Source organism: Neofelis nebulosa, chromosome 15 (genome assembly GCF_028018385.1).
Source record: "Neofelis nebulosa isolate mNeoNeb1 chromosome 15, mNeoNeb1.pri, whole genome shotgun sequence".
NCBI classification, from domain to species: Eukaryota; Metazoa; Chordata; class Mammalia; order Carnivora; family Felidae; genus Neofelis; species Neofelis nebulosa.
This window is the reverse complement of record NC_080796.1, coordinates 13,067,770-13,081,772: the sequence shown is the minus strand read 5'-3', so window position 1 is coordinate 13,081,772 and position 14,003 is coordinate 13,067,770. Positions and strand designations below refer to the sequence as shown.

General features: G+C 36.2%; 1 protein-coding gene across 12 annotated transcripts in view; it reads left to right on the top strand.

The window, feature by feature from the left end:
* SDCCAG8 (SHH signaling and ciliogenesis regulator SDCCAG8) overlaps positions 1 to 14,003 on the top strand; it is a 248,601-nt gene that overhangs the window by 111,046 nt on the left and 123,552 nt on the right. For all 12 annotated transcript variants that reach the window (XR_009254275.1, XR_009254277.1, XM_058701165.1 and 9 more), the window contains one exon: positions 10,740 to 10,882. Coding sequence is in view for 10 of the 12 variants with exons in the window: in XM_058701165.1 (XP_058557148.1) it covers positions 10,740 to 10,882 (143 nt within the window). In the remaining 2 variants the exon portion in view is untranslated. The remainder of the gene's footprint in view (positions 1 to 10,739; positions 10,883 to 14,003) is intronic.

Below are 14,003 nucleotides of genomic sequence, written 5' to 3'. Positions count from 1 at the left end.
GGGAAATATTGTATGTGGTCAAAATTACTTTTGAAAATCTTACAAATTGCTCATAATTTACACAGTCCACAGGGATTGGAATGTATTGGTTTTATATGTGTTTAGAGCATTCTATTTCTACCACATTGGATACATTCATATCCTTTCTTAAAAATTCTAATTTGCATTTTTTCACTTCCATTATTGGATTAGATTGCCATTTATTTAGACAGGGACCAGGGATAAACAAGTTGGCTTGTGTGTGGGACTCATTTGTATGAAGAATCCATCTGTTTCTTAGATGAACTTGCACTTAATGTACCGGGATGCTCATATGGTGAGAGGTGCACACGTACTGTACCTGACCGGAGGCTCCGTAGGTCCATGTCTCACTCTTCATATTCATTCCAGGACGTTCAGTCACTGAGATAAATGGTGGACAGAGTTATGTCCACTTCTTTCGTTTCTCTCTTGCTGTTGCACATTGCAACTCTACTGTGTAGTCGTGTTGCAGTTAACATTAGCTCCGAACCCTCTGATTGTGTGATCATGATGAATGAAGGCAAAGATGAAATGTACCACACAGATGAAATGTGAGATTGCACACAACGGGGGCTCTTGGCATCAAACTATAGCATAGAAGAAACAGGGGACCTTCAAAGGAGAAATGTCTCCTGCAGGTGACAAGTGTGCCTCTGAAGTGGTAGGTTCTTTTTGTAACATCGCGATTGATGGCTATCTTTTTTTAGTGCAACTCTTGATACATTTGCTGGTATTGAACCAATGCAAAATTTATTCTCAGCTAACGTTAAAACTTCACATCATGGATACATCTATCAATAACTGGTATGGTCAATGATTAGCAGACTTACATATTTACATTTCATTAATTTAAGAACCTAACATTTATTTTAACATTGTGTCCTTTAAGTCCACATTTTTACTCACAGTGTGAAGTCTTCTTTATCCATTGCTATCTGAGACCCGCACCTAGTTCACCCAGTTGTTCTTAGCCAATGATACTTTTGCGAAGTATCACTAGAAAAAAATTATCGCCTCTCTTTTTATGGCTTTCCAACAAGCACATCTTATTTCAAATTTTACCTCATCTGGGGTCATCTTAAATTTTTTTTTTAAGTTTTATTTATTTTTGAGACAGAGAGAGACAGAGCATGAGCAGGGGAGAGGCAGAGAGAGAGGGGGACACAGAATCCAAAGCAGGCTCCAGGCCCTGAGCTGTCAGCACAGAGCCTGACATGGGGCTCGAACTCACAAACCGCGAGATCATGACCTGAGCCGAAGTCAGATGCCCAACCAACTGAGCCACCCAGGCGCCCCTTTTTAAAAAAAATTTTTTTAATGCTGGGTCATCTTAATGCTCCTTAATATTTCCACAATATGCTACACTTATAATATCATCAGACTCCAAAGGTCAAGATCTTTCTTTCCTTTTTCTTTATAATGTGAATGTGCAAGCACATAAGTATTGGAACACTGTTAACATTTTACCCTTTTAGAACACTGAAAGAGCATGAGAGAATTAGGGCACTTCAGCGTTTTAAAGAAAAAACATTACAGATTCTGAATGGCTTAATACTTTGTCTCTGATGAATGGAAATTCGCATTCATGAGAAGACAAAGCAAGCCATTTCTCTACCTCTAGCAAGCATAAAGCATTTACTAAACCAGCCCAAAAAGTAGAGCTATCACCTGGGCTCTTTTTTGTAAACTGACTATAGAGCTGAAATGATTCTTATTTTTTCCCTTGAATCTCCTGGCGTCACAGAGCAGTGGTTTAAGTTTGGCTTAACCAAAGAGTCCGCTGTATTGTCACAGTGCAGCAGAATCAATTTTATTTTAGATGACTTCAATTTTCCTTTTCTCTGGATACATACTTTTAGAAAGGCACTTCTTTTCTTCCACAGTCCCTTCTCATCTGTTTTGAACACTTGTTTTGTCTGAGAGTTACTTTAGCTTCTGAATATAAGTGATCAGTTGCTACAACTTCCCTTAATATTAAGGAAAGGAAAAAAAAAAACCTCTTGTTAAAATTCTTTAAAGAACATTTTCTTAGAATAAGGATAGATTCAGTAGTCCCATTAGAAACAATTAGAAAACTGAAAAGTTTCACCAAGATGTTACATATTGTACCTGAAAGACTGAAAGGTCAAGGCCATATTGATTCTTAGGCTGGCGTGGAGTCACTCTGTTGTAGAAGATAGAAACTGTGACCCTCGGCAAAGCAAATCCACACTCTACTTCAGATCACCACTGCTAACGTCTCATGGAGAAATGCTTCTTCAAAATTAATCTTGGCCAGGGCTTTGCAAATTGAGATCCTTGTGTTTGCCGGTGTGATATTTGATCTAAGCCATCTGAGTTATGTCCTCTTTCAGTGTCTTTGTTATCCATGCCAAATTGTGGGCCAAGAGGTTGTAGAGAGCACATTGCATCATTTCCTCTCCACCTCCTGTAAACATCTACATTTGCTTAGGGAGACAATACACAGGAGAGTGGAAAGACTAGAGAGCTTGAGATCAGACGAACCCAGTTTTGAATCCTGGCTCTGCCACTATATAATCTTATGTAAGTTACTAAATGTCTGTAAGCTTCAGTTTTTTCATCTGTAAAACCGGAATAGGATGCTTATTTTTACAAGGTTGTCATGAACACAAAACGAGATTAAAAATACAAAGTTTAAAAATATAAAATGCTAACTAAGACAGTGCCTGGCACGTGGTAAGCACTCAAAGATGACGACTGGTATCAGTGTTACTATCTGGTCTGCCATAAAAACATTAAATCAATGTCGTGGGCCCTTAACAATGATAACCACGAATAGAACTTCCAGAATGGTATCAGCAACTTCCACATCTACACTAAAAAGGGCAACCATTTTTGTCCATTTCCAAAATGACGGTTTAATCTCCTACAACATCCTTGTATTCCAATAGGCTGTTTTTCTAATTGTCTAGGGTGGAGAGTGAGTCTCAGAAACACATTTTGCTATATTCTAGAGCCGTGCTATGGTAGAATTTTCTGTGATGATGAAAACATTTTATACCTGCACTGTCTAGTATGGCAGACACAATCCATATTGAGCACTTATCCTGTGATTAATGCAAACGAGGAACTAAACTTTGTATTTTGATTAAGTTAAATTTTAACAGCCACAGGTAGCTAGTGTAGCTCCAGACGCAACCTTATTAGTGATTTGGCAAAATCACTCTTAGCATCTGCAAGTTAATACAAGTGTCAACTGACAAATACTAAATTTCCAATGAGTATATTCTTTCTACCTATACGGAACTTGACAGAAACTATTATTTCTCTTCCAAGTTATAGGTTACTGTGTCTCATTTTTCAGTATCGTATACAACTTTACTTTCTAAACTTATCCTATGAATTTATCCATTGGTTTCTGAGTGATAAATTCACACTGTCAAGTTTTTTCAGCTGCAAAACCACAAGTTCTTTCTCACTTAACAAGAACTTTGGGTTCCGGTCTTCTTACTGTTCCATTTTTCGCTTTTGTCCCCATTCTCTTCCTCAGTATATGAATCAGTTACCCTGTATTAAAAATTATTACATGATTTTTAAGTCACATTCTGTTTATTAGCAGGGATAAATCACTGCCACTGGATTAAAATAGTTTATGTGTGCTACTTTATCTTTCCAGGTAAAGTTATCCTTCCAGATTAAGCTGACATATTTTTCAGATGGGTTTTACATTCATTTCTTTGGATATTTTTTTCCTTAGGAAATCAAGAAAAAATATATACTAGAGCTTCTCCTAATGAAACCCTTTATTTGATTCTCCTTAATTTATGTAAAAAAATGTTTTTTAATTCTCAGAAACCCACAATGCTTTTCAAATTGCAGGATTGTGAAATCGATATTATAGGTTGCAACCAAAAGTTGTTTTTTTTTTTTAAAGAAATGGATAGAATCAGAAGGAATTGGACATATCTGAGTGCTTCACACATAGTGCTTCACACATAATATTGTTTTATGAAATGCTAGTTACATTTAAACATGTGTGTGAAAGTGTGCATGTTTCTGAATTGTGATATAAAATGGATTTCTTAGTATGGTCTTATTTGAAGAAAAGAAACAAAAAAGATTGAAAGCCATTGTTTAACATGGTATGGTGTGGGGGCAGTAATGTCAGAAGATCTGGTTCAGGGCTTAGATTTACTCTTTTGAACCGTCATTCAATGTCTCTGACCCCAGTTTCTTTTTGAATAAATAGGGACACCTGCCCTATATGCTTTATGCAGTTGTTTTAAGGATCAAATAACATTTAAAGGTAATAGATAGTTGTAGCACTCCATATTCCTTTCAAGTGGTTTGTCAATCATTTCTACTGAAAAAACTCATGGCTTAAAATAGCAATCATTTGTGTTCATTTTATGAATCTTCAGGTCAACTGAGATTCGGCTGATCTAGGCTGCATTTGACTCAGTGGCTCTGCTTCAGGTTATGAGTTGTGGGTTGTCTGGGCTGTGGTTTGGGTTTGGTTCTGCTCCACATGTATTTATTCTTCAGTCCAGGCAAAAGGGGTAGCAACTGTCCAGGGCATACTTTTCTAATGGAGAATCACTAGAATATGGAAGTGAAGTATTTATGGCTTTTGCTTACGTTATAGCCACAAAATTTTTATTGGCTAAGTGAAATCACATGGCCAAGCCCAAAGTCATTAGGAAGGGATAGTATATTCCATTCCTAGTGGAAGGGAGATAGAAGTGAAATTTTTCTGAACAATAATCTAAACTGGCACATTACCCAAAAACCATTTTTGCTCACTACTTCATTCTGAATGTGAAATGACAGCCAGGTATCACCATGCATTTGAAGAAAGCCTCTAACACAGGGGATTGGCTAAAAATGGATGAACAGAGGAAAAGGAAATTGAAGCAATATGTAATGAGCAGAGGAGAATATTTAAAATACTCTAATATTCTAATAGAGAGATGAGATATATCCATAAGGTAAAAATTGCATGCTAGGTAAAACAGTGAAAACAAGAAATATCTCGTGGAAATGAAAAATGTGGTAGAAATCTTTTCAGAAATTCAGTAGAAGCTTTGGAAGATGAAGTCAACACAGTCTTCCAGAAGTTAGAATCAAAAGGTGAGATAGAAAGCATAAGGAAATTAGATGATAAATCCAACAGAGTGAAAAACCAATGTCTGGGAGTTCCAAGAAGAGGAAATACTAAAATGTATGACATCAAAATATTTTTAAATAATAATACAAGAAAAATTCCCCAGACTAAGGAGAACAGCCTCCAGATTGAAAAGTCTACTGAAAAACAAGCACAAAACATGAAAAAAGGCCATTCCAAGGTCCACACTGTAAAATTGCAAAATGCCAGGGAAAAAGAAATTAATATAAAAGCTTTCAGAAACAAACAAACAAAAAAAATCATAGACTAAGTATTAAGAATCAGAATGACATAGACTTTTCAATTGCGTGTTAGAATCTTTAAGACAATGGAGTAACCCCTTAAAAATCCTGAATAAAAATTGATTTCAACATAGATTTTTATACCTAGCCAAACTGTCAAATGTATAGCTAGAAAAATGGCATTTTCGGGCATACAAATACTTTTTTAAAAGGTATTATTCAGATATTCTTTCTTATGAAAGTTGCCTGAAGAATGTACTTTAACTAAAAAAGGATGTAAACTGAAAAACAGGATGACTTATAACCCAGAAAACATGAAACTCTAATAGGAGCATGTCTAAGGCTTGACCCAAGACAGAGATCAACCAGGCCAGACATAAGGCACCAAGAAGGATATATCTAGGGGAAATTTTAAAAGGAACTGATAATTTATCTGATGTGTTTTGTTATCTGAAAAAATAATATTGATGGGTATGTGACAGATCTTTTTGAATATTGGGGAAAAAAATGTCAGTTACCTAGAAAAATAAGCTATTAAAAAGTAGGCAATTAATTCCAGAAATAATAAAATATTGTACAAAAAATTTAATCAAAATAAGGTTTGTCTTAGGAGTGAACAATATTTCTTTTTTTTTTTTTAATTTTTTTTTTCAACGTTTTTAATTTATTTTTGGGACAGAGAGAGACAGAGCATGAACGGGGGAGGGGCAGAGAGAGAGGGAGACACAGAATTGGAAACAGGCTCCAGGCTCCGAGCCATCAGCCCAGAGCCTGACGCGGGGCTCGAACTCACAGACAGCGAGATCGTGACCTGGCTGAAGTCGGACGTTTAACCGACTGCGCCACCCAGGCGCCCCAGGAGTGAACAATATTTCTATAACCATAATGTAAAAGAACTATTGACTAAGGATTTAACCAAAATTGTTATATGGGAAGATGAGATAGGTATGTTGAGTGACCCAAATTGTTACTTTTTTAATGTAGGGAGGTAATAGGTAATGTCTAATATTATAAAATCAAGAAATAACATTATAAGTATGTCACATAAAAATATGAAGATACATATCAGAAGAGTGGATCGGATGGGCCATTGATGATCGGGCTTGGAGATGGGTGTGGGGAAGAGCGTGGGCACTGCCCTTCTTTGTTATGAGTAGTTGAGTATTATTTGACTTAGGTAAAGTGAAGTGCTCTGATATGAAAATTTAATAAGTAATAAAAATAAAGTTACATATGTCTATGATTAAGAAAAAAAAAACTATACTACAGAAGACTATAGATAAACAGTAAAAAGTCTCCCTTTCTTGATACCCCATTTGTGGTATGATTGTCCTGAGTTAGCACTTTTAAAAAAAATTTTTTTTAATGTTTATTTTTGAGAGAGAGAGAGAGAGCACAAGTGAGGGAGGGACAGAGAGAGAGGGAGACACAGAATCTGAAGCAGGCACCAGGCTTTGAGCTGTCAGCACAGAGCCCAACATTGGACCCGAACTCATGAACCATGAGATCATGACCTGAGCTGAAGTTGGACACTTAACCAACTGAGCCACCCAGGCGACTGTAGCCCTTTTAACAGTTTCTATTTTTAGTTGTTCTGGTGGTTACATTCATGACTGGAAGTACAGCAAAACCTTGGTTTGAAAGCAAAATTTGTTCTGGAAACATGCTTGTAATCCAAAGCACTTTTATATCAAAGCAAATTCTCCCCATAGGAAATAATGGAGACTCAGATGATTCATTCCACCACCCAAAAATATTCATATAAAAATGATTACCGTACTGTAATATAATACAAAATAATAAAGAAAAATAAGCAAATTAACCTCCATTTACCTTTGAAAACTTTCGTGGCTGGTGTGAGGGAGACAAGAGAAAGGAGGGTTATTGTGTAGGACGACTTTCAATATCACTAATGGACCTTGACTACAGTACAGTATTAAACTCTTGTCATATACTGTATTTAATGTAACTGGCAATAAGGCAGCAGAAAAAACAGTCTCTATCTGCAGGCAGCCTGACCTAGAATGAAGCAAAGCATTTCAAGCTTACTCTTGCATGGAAAAGCAAAGGACTGTCCATAGGTTGCTTTGAAGTGACAATAAATACACTAGTGCCTATTGTGGTCACCTTCCAACATTCTGAAATGTCACTGATTTCTGCCAAACATCGCGGCCTGAGACTGAGCGTCTGAGCATGGGAGATGATCACCCACAATCCTACAGAGAGAGAGAGAGAGAAAACCATTGGCTCAGTTGTGATCATGTGACGTTCAGCATCGCTTTATCAAGTTAAAATTTATTAGAAATATTTGCTCATCTTATGGAAGACTCACAGAGCAAATTACTCGCAATCCAAGGTTTTACTGTTTATCTTTTGGTAAAGCGTAAAGCTATCTGGACTTGTCTTTGCCCAGTTGGCCAAGAGATGGCCGCATCAAGTTGCACTGTAGACACTGCAGGTTAATAGTGTGCTTTGGGAGTAACGTACCACTGGCCTATGACTGTTGTTGGTCCTTCATCCCTGAACCACTGTATACAGCCAAGGAAGCAGCGCTGACCTAGTTGGGTGAGGCAAAGGGTTATCCTGCCAGTGGGAGCATGGCATTTCTGGCAAGAGAGTCCTCTTCTAACTGTTGGAGTTGGTGCCATGGCAGATTTTCCTGACTCAGGGAGTGAGTGTTGAGCCCTGGTCCAGCTGGTTATGCTATTTGTTGATTTTGATTATCTGCACCAATAAGCTCTTTTTCTGGCACAGATAATCAGAAGAAGGCAGTAATTTTCCATCTAACAAAAATGCTTTTTGCATTTTGAAATTATAATAAAGTTTTATTCAGCTCTCATCGGATTTATGGGGGAAATTGTATTGAATTAGGTCAAGAACTCTTTAGTCCTCTGTGATAGCCATATATCCTTAGGAAGATCATTTTATCTACTTACCACTGTGCTGTTCTTGAAAGAGAAAAAAAATCAGCAATAGCAGCACTAGCTGTCTTTTATTCAGCTCTTACTATGTGCTGGACACTCTGCTAACTAGTCATCATCTCATTTAATCTTTATGATAGCTTTCAGAGCCGGCTGCAGCCATAACTTCCATTGTGGACTGAACAATCTGATTAACAGTTGAGTGATTCATCCAAGCTCACAGGGCTGGAAAGTGCCAGAGCTGTGTCAAGCTTATAAAAAATTGTTGCATCTTTTCTTTTTAAGAAAGTTGGGGATTTTATAAATTTTCCATTCCTGTAATTTTTTGGCAGAATTCATAATTCTGGAGTCATCTTTGATGTCTCATGATAGCTTTCCTTTTATTTCCGTATATTCACCATGTTCTCTTTATGTTTGTTTGAAGTGTCTCTATTCTTATATCCGGAATATTGCAACTATCTCTTCATGGTCTTCCTTCCGCCAGTCTCTGCCATCTTAAATTGACCATAAACATTTCTCTCATTGTTTTAAAGCTCAGCTTCTCTCATGTTGGGTACCTTTTAGAACCATTAATATCTCTCCATTATCTATAAGAAAAATACAGCTTTAATTTGTCTAGAATTTAAGACTCTTCACAATGTGGTCTCATCTATCATTCCATGAGTTAATGTGCCCTTACCTTCTTTCCCACTTTTCTTGCCCATGCTAATATATCCCTAATCTGACCTACTGAAGCACAGATCTCTCTACTGCTCACTTGTTGTTTCTTATGTGCTTTGTATTTTGATAGTTTTCTGTATATGTATATGTCTCATTTACCCATCTGAATTAACTCCTGAGTATAGAGATGGAAACTCTGAGCCCACCATACTATTCAGTGTGGTTTCTTGCATGTAGCACTGTGTAAAAAATTAGTGAGTGAATTTTTGAAGTTTTAAAGTCAACATATTATTCCGATTCTATACATGTTTGCCTTTGTTAATTTTGTAAATGTTAGGCAAATAAAACTTAATAGACATTCACGTTTTTTCATTTCCTTAATTATATTAAATTATGGGATTAGAAATAAATTGGTATAGCTTTATCAGTTTGAAATTTTTAAAGAAACAGGTCAGTTTCATTTAGTGTTCTAATCTGAAAGATACAGAAAATCTACTCTGAATGTAAGTGATAGGTTCATTATTACATAGGTTTTTAAAAATAAAACAATATCTGAGAACTTGTAAGTTGTTTTATTAAGTTGCTGGCAATGTACAGTTTTTATGGGGATAAACTGGATATTTATATGTGATAAATGTCAAAAAAACAAATCATTTAGTTTATCTTCCTGATGCATTAAATGTAGTTGGAGCATATTGAGTAATGATATGAGGAAATTGAGATGTACTTAAATACTAAGTTCAAAACACTTAGACATGATTTTGTTTTCCAAAAGGAGATTGCATTTTTGTGAATTAAAATTGCTTCTTGCTTTCTGTTGAATTTGAAAATGTTTCTACCCTTTACTTTCCCCTTTATTTTTTTTTTCTGGATTTAATAGTCTGAAGATCTATCTTTTATTTTTTGTTAATTTATAGATGTTGTATGATAAATAAATAATTATCCTTTAATGCGTGAACTATTTAAAACTGTGTTCCATATAAGGTATTTTTGCTTCAAAATATTTGAGTTTCAGTAAGATGGGGATAATTTCATCCTGAGACTAGAGAATCATAAATTTTTATATATCATAAATTTTTATATATCATAAATTTTTATATATTTTAGATGTTCATATTTATTAACTGTAGAGTGCTTTTGTTGCCTTTTAATGCAATTTTAGTGTAATATTGTTTTAGCTCAGAAATCTCATATACTCTAAAGGCTTGAAGGTTCTCATGCTATATTTTTTTCCTAAAAAGTATTTTTTTCCAAATAATGTTGAGCATCATAATGATGCCTTCTTTTACACCTCACATCTTTTTAAAAGGTGTAACAATTTACCCTTCAGTTTGGCTTTCAAAACATCCAAATGAAACCATAAATATACCTTTCAGAACAGAGTCACATATTTGAAGTAAATCACTGCATGTATATCTGATCTAATCTCACAAATGAAAATGTATTTTTAAAGTGGTGACATTTTAAAGTTAATACTGTTTTTAAAAGGACCAAGCCTTAAGAATGAAAGTGCAGATTATCCATTTTGACTACTCTCATTTAATCATTTCATTTCTGAAATTAGACTTCATCTTACGATCCAAAAAAACCTCACTAATGTGCATTTTTGGCTGGGTTAATTCCCTTTGTCATAAAATGGAAGCTAGCCTAAATTTTCTAATATTTTTTCATCCCATTAAAATTCATGGCGAAAATAAAAATGAGATAATTTTGAATTCAAGTGCATATAGTTTATATGGATGCTTCCCCCCCGCCCCCTCTCTACCTAAGGAAATAGAGAAATTGAGATTAGAAGTCAGTGAAAGCAAACAGCACTTGGAACGGGAGCAGCAGAAGGCAGCCGGGGCCAGAGAGGAGTGCCTGCAACTGACAGTTCTGCTGAGCGAGTCGCAGCACCAACAGCACCTCACCAGGTACCCCTAATCCTATTACGCGCCAGAGCACCAATTCCATCCCACTGATTTTTGCCACCGGCCTCCAAACAGTTGTTAGAGTTCGTCTTAGTCATTCAATTCACACACAGCTTTCAGGCACATTAAGAGAAGTGGAGATGTGGAAAGCAAAACACCCAGACATGTGAATGATAAGTGTGGCAGGGAATTATGATATATTACAAAACCTTTCATCGGCAATGCTCAAATATTTAGGTGATTCTCTATCAAGATGAGCAACATGACATGTTCCTCCTACCACCACCAGTACCTCTCCTGTTAATTCTGTGTCTAATAAAAATGTTGAACTGAAAGATCTGAGGAAATATATTTAGGAAAAGAATCAGATACTGTCAGTGGTGAAAGAGACCCAAGTAGAAGGCATCCCAAGATGCAAACTGAGATGTGACTGATACAAAATAAGGAACCTGAGTCCTAAGAAGGTATAGAATTTAGAGATGGAATTGATTGACACTGTTCATGTTCAAACGGTTATTATAACTGTGCCCTGTACCACTGTGGTCTCAAATTACATGGCTTCTGTCATGAGGTACTGTGAGGTGATTGTCAATGTTGTGAAACTTTAGTGAACGTATAGCTCAGCCCTGGGTTACGATGAGACATTTTAGGTAGCAAGCGCTGTATAATTTGCTGTGTGGAAAACACACACACGCACGCACACACACACACACACACACACACACACATGCACACAAATGCATACACACAGAAATTCAAATAGAGATTGTAAAATTTCATGTTACCCATATAAGTGGTTTCTTCTCACTTTGAATTCTAGTACGATTTTTCATTTTTCAGATCAAGCATTTAGGTTTGTTCAGTTCTTACAGTTTTTCCGTTTTTACAGAGAACTTTGTCTAAATACACATGTAAGTTTATAAGCTTTGATGTGGCTCATAAATTAGAAAATCCCTGGTCTTTTCATCATAGTAATATGTTGAATTTAAACTACGAAAGGGGACTGATCCCTTTTACATTAAATATGACAATGTAATTCTGAGCACGGTATGATAACAGATGGAGGAAAAGCACCACTTGAACAGCCTGCATTTGGAGAAAAAAATATTCTAGGGGTTGGTGAACCTCCCAAAGTTTTGGGTTAGTGTTAAGATGCCTCTAGTTCTGTTAAAATCAAACTTTGTTAAAAACATTTTGTTATGATGATATTCCAAATGGTTTGCCAACTTTGCTTTTAAACAATGCAAGAGAAAGAGAAGAAAGAGAGAGAGAAAAAGAAAGAAAGAAAATAAATCATTTATACATGTGTGATATCTGGAAAAATCCCAATAGATAAAACACTTTTTATGAGAAGAAACTGCTTACTCCTACAGAATAATAGCTGTTCTTTTCATGCCCGTTCAAAGTGTTGTTCTGTAGACCTGAGAATGTAATGTCAAGATAGTTCCTATGGATTATTTAATCTTAGAAGTTTCGAAATTTAGCTGTGTCATGATAGTTAATAGTTGTTCTTCTGAAACAACCATTTGTGTGCTAAGCACTGCCAACGACAGAAACGGGACAGCCTTTAACGTCTCAGTGTGGCTGGGCTTCAGTAAATAAATATTAATGCTGGTTTTGTTCCCTTCGCCATTCTGTCTTAGAGAGTTAATTTCTGAAGTCGAAGTCCTGTAGGGAGTGTTCCTGCACCGTATCAATTTGTACTGTCTGACAAGACCAGTTTCTTGTAAGAGGAGCATATTTAAGGTACAGCGACTGCTGAAAATGGACTCGTAGTAACTAATTCCTTTGTTCTTGAGGAAAATGGTGTTGCTTGGTTCCATAGAAAGCTTTTTCTGTTGGGCTTTATTTACAGCTAGTCTACAGAAATTGAAAACTAGTTTTACAGAAAAAAAATTACCCATTTTCTGAGTGCAGCACTCTTTTGTAAGCATTTTACATCTAGTCTGCGTTCACGTTTTATAAAATCCACATTCATAAATTTAAAGAGGACAATTAAAAAAGCAAAGAACTATGTGTATCTCTCTTTTGCTCTAAAAATGGGATGTGGTTGTTGGGCTAAATATTTCTGATACACTTTTTTGGGCTTTTTAGAATTTGCTTTCCCTCAACATTCTGTTGATTCGGTATACTCAAGTATGTGGCTGAGAAACATTATGTCTTCTTTTCCCATGTAGACCAGTGGAAATAAATACATTCCACACAGGTAGCACTTCACTTAGCCTTAACTTTAACATTTCGAATGACATAGTCTAAACAAAGTTTGACATAGAATATGAAAACAATGTTGTAAGTAATGACAAGATAAGGATGGAGGTGATCTAGGGAAAGGAAACGTATAAACTAGCATATTAATCCGTAGAGCAATCTGAAACAAAAATAACCCATCACTTGTTTGCTATTTCCCTTTATTGTCCACTTGGACTTAAACACGGAAAATAGAGGGGCGCCCAGCTGGCTCCATCACTGGGGCATGAGACTCTTGATCTCTGGGTTGTGGGTTCGAGCCCCATGTTGGATATACTGATTACTTTAAAAAAAAAAAAAAAAAAAAGGAAAATAGAAATTGAACATTTATGGAAGTACCCAGCTGGTAAGTACAACATTTACTCATCCACCATCTATTTATTGGACACCTAGTATCTTTCAAGTACGTTGCTTGGTCTTGGGCATAGAGAAAAACATAAGATTCAGTTCTTATCCTTAGGTTGCTCACACTCTAGTACAGAGCCAGCCCTATATATGCAGTTATAGCAGAGTGTGATAAAAATGCAGTAACAGGAATAAATACTACCACAGGAGCACCTAGGAAGAAGAATCGGGTCGTTGTACATTGGAGGTGAAGATGATAGGGAAAGCTTTCTGGAAGAGGAGATGTTTGGTAGCTATTGTGATTAATAAGTTCTTGAGTAGCAGTTCTCAAAGTAGAAGAAGGTGGATGGAGCGATATATATGTACAGACAGGAAGCTGAGAGGGAATATAAACTCTACAATCAGGTTAGATGTTTGGCAGGGGATAAGCCAGGAAAGGCAAACAGGGACCAGAGGAAGGGCCTTGTGATCTGTATTCTGCAGTTTGGGCCATTCTGAGAGTAATGGGTTACTCTTGATGTATTTAAGCAAG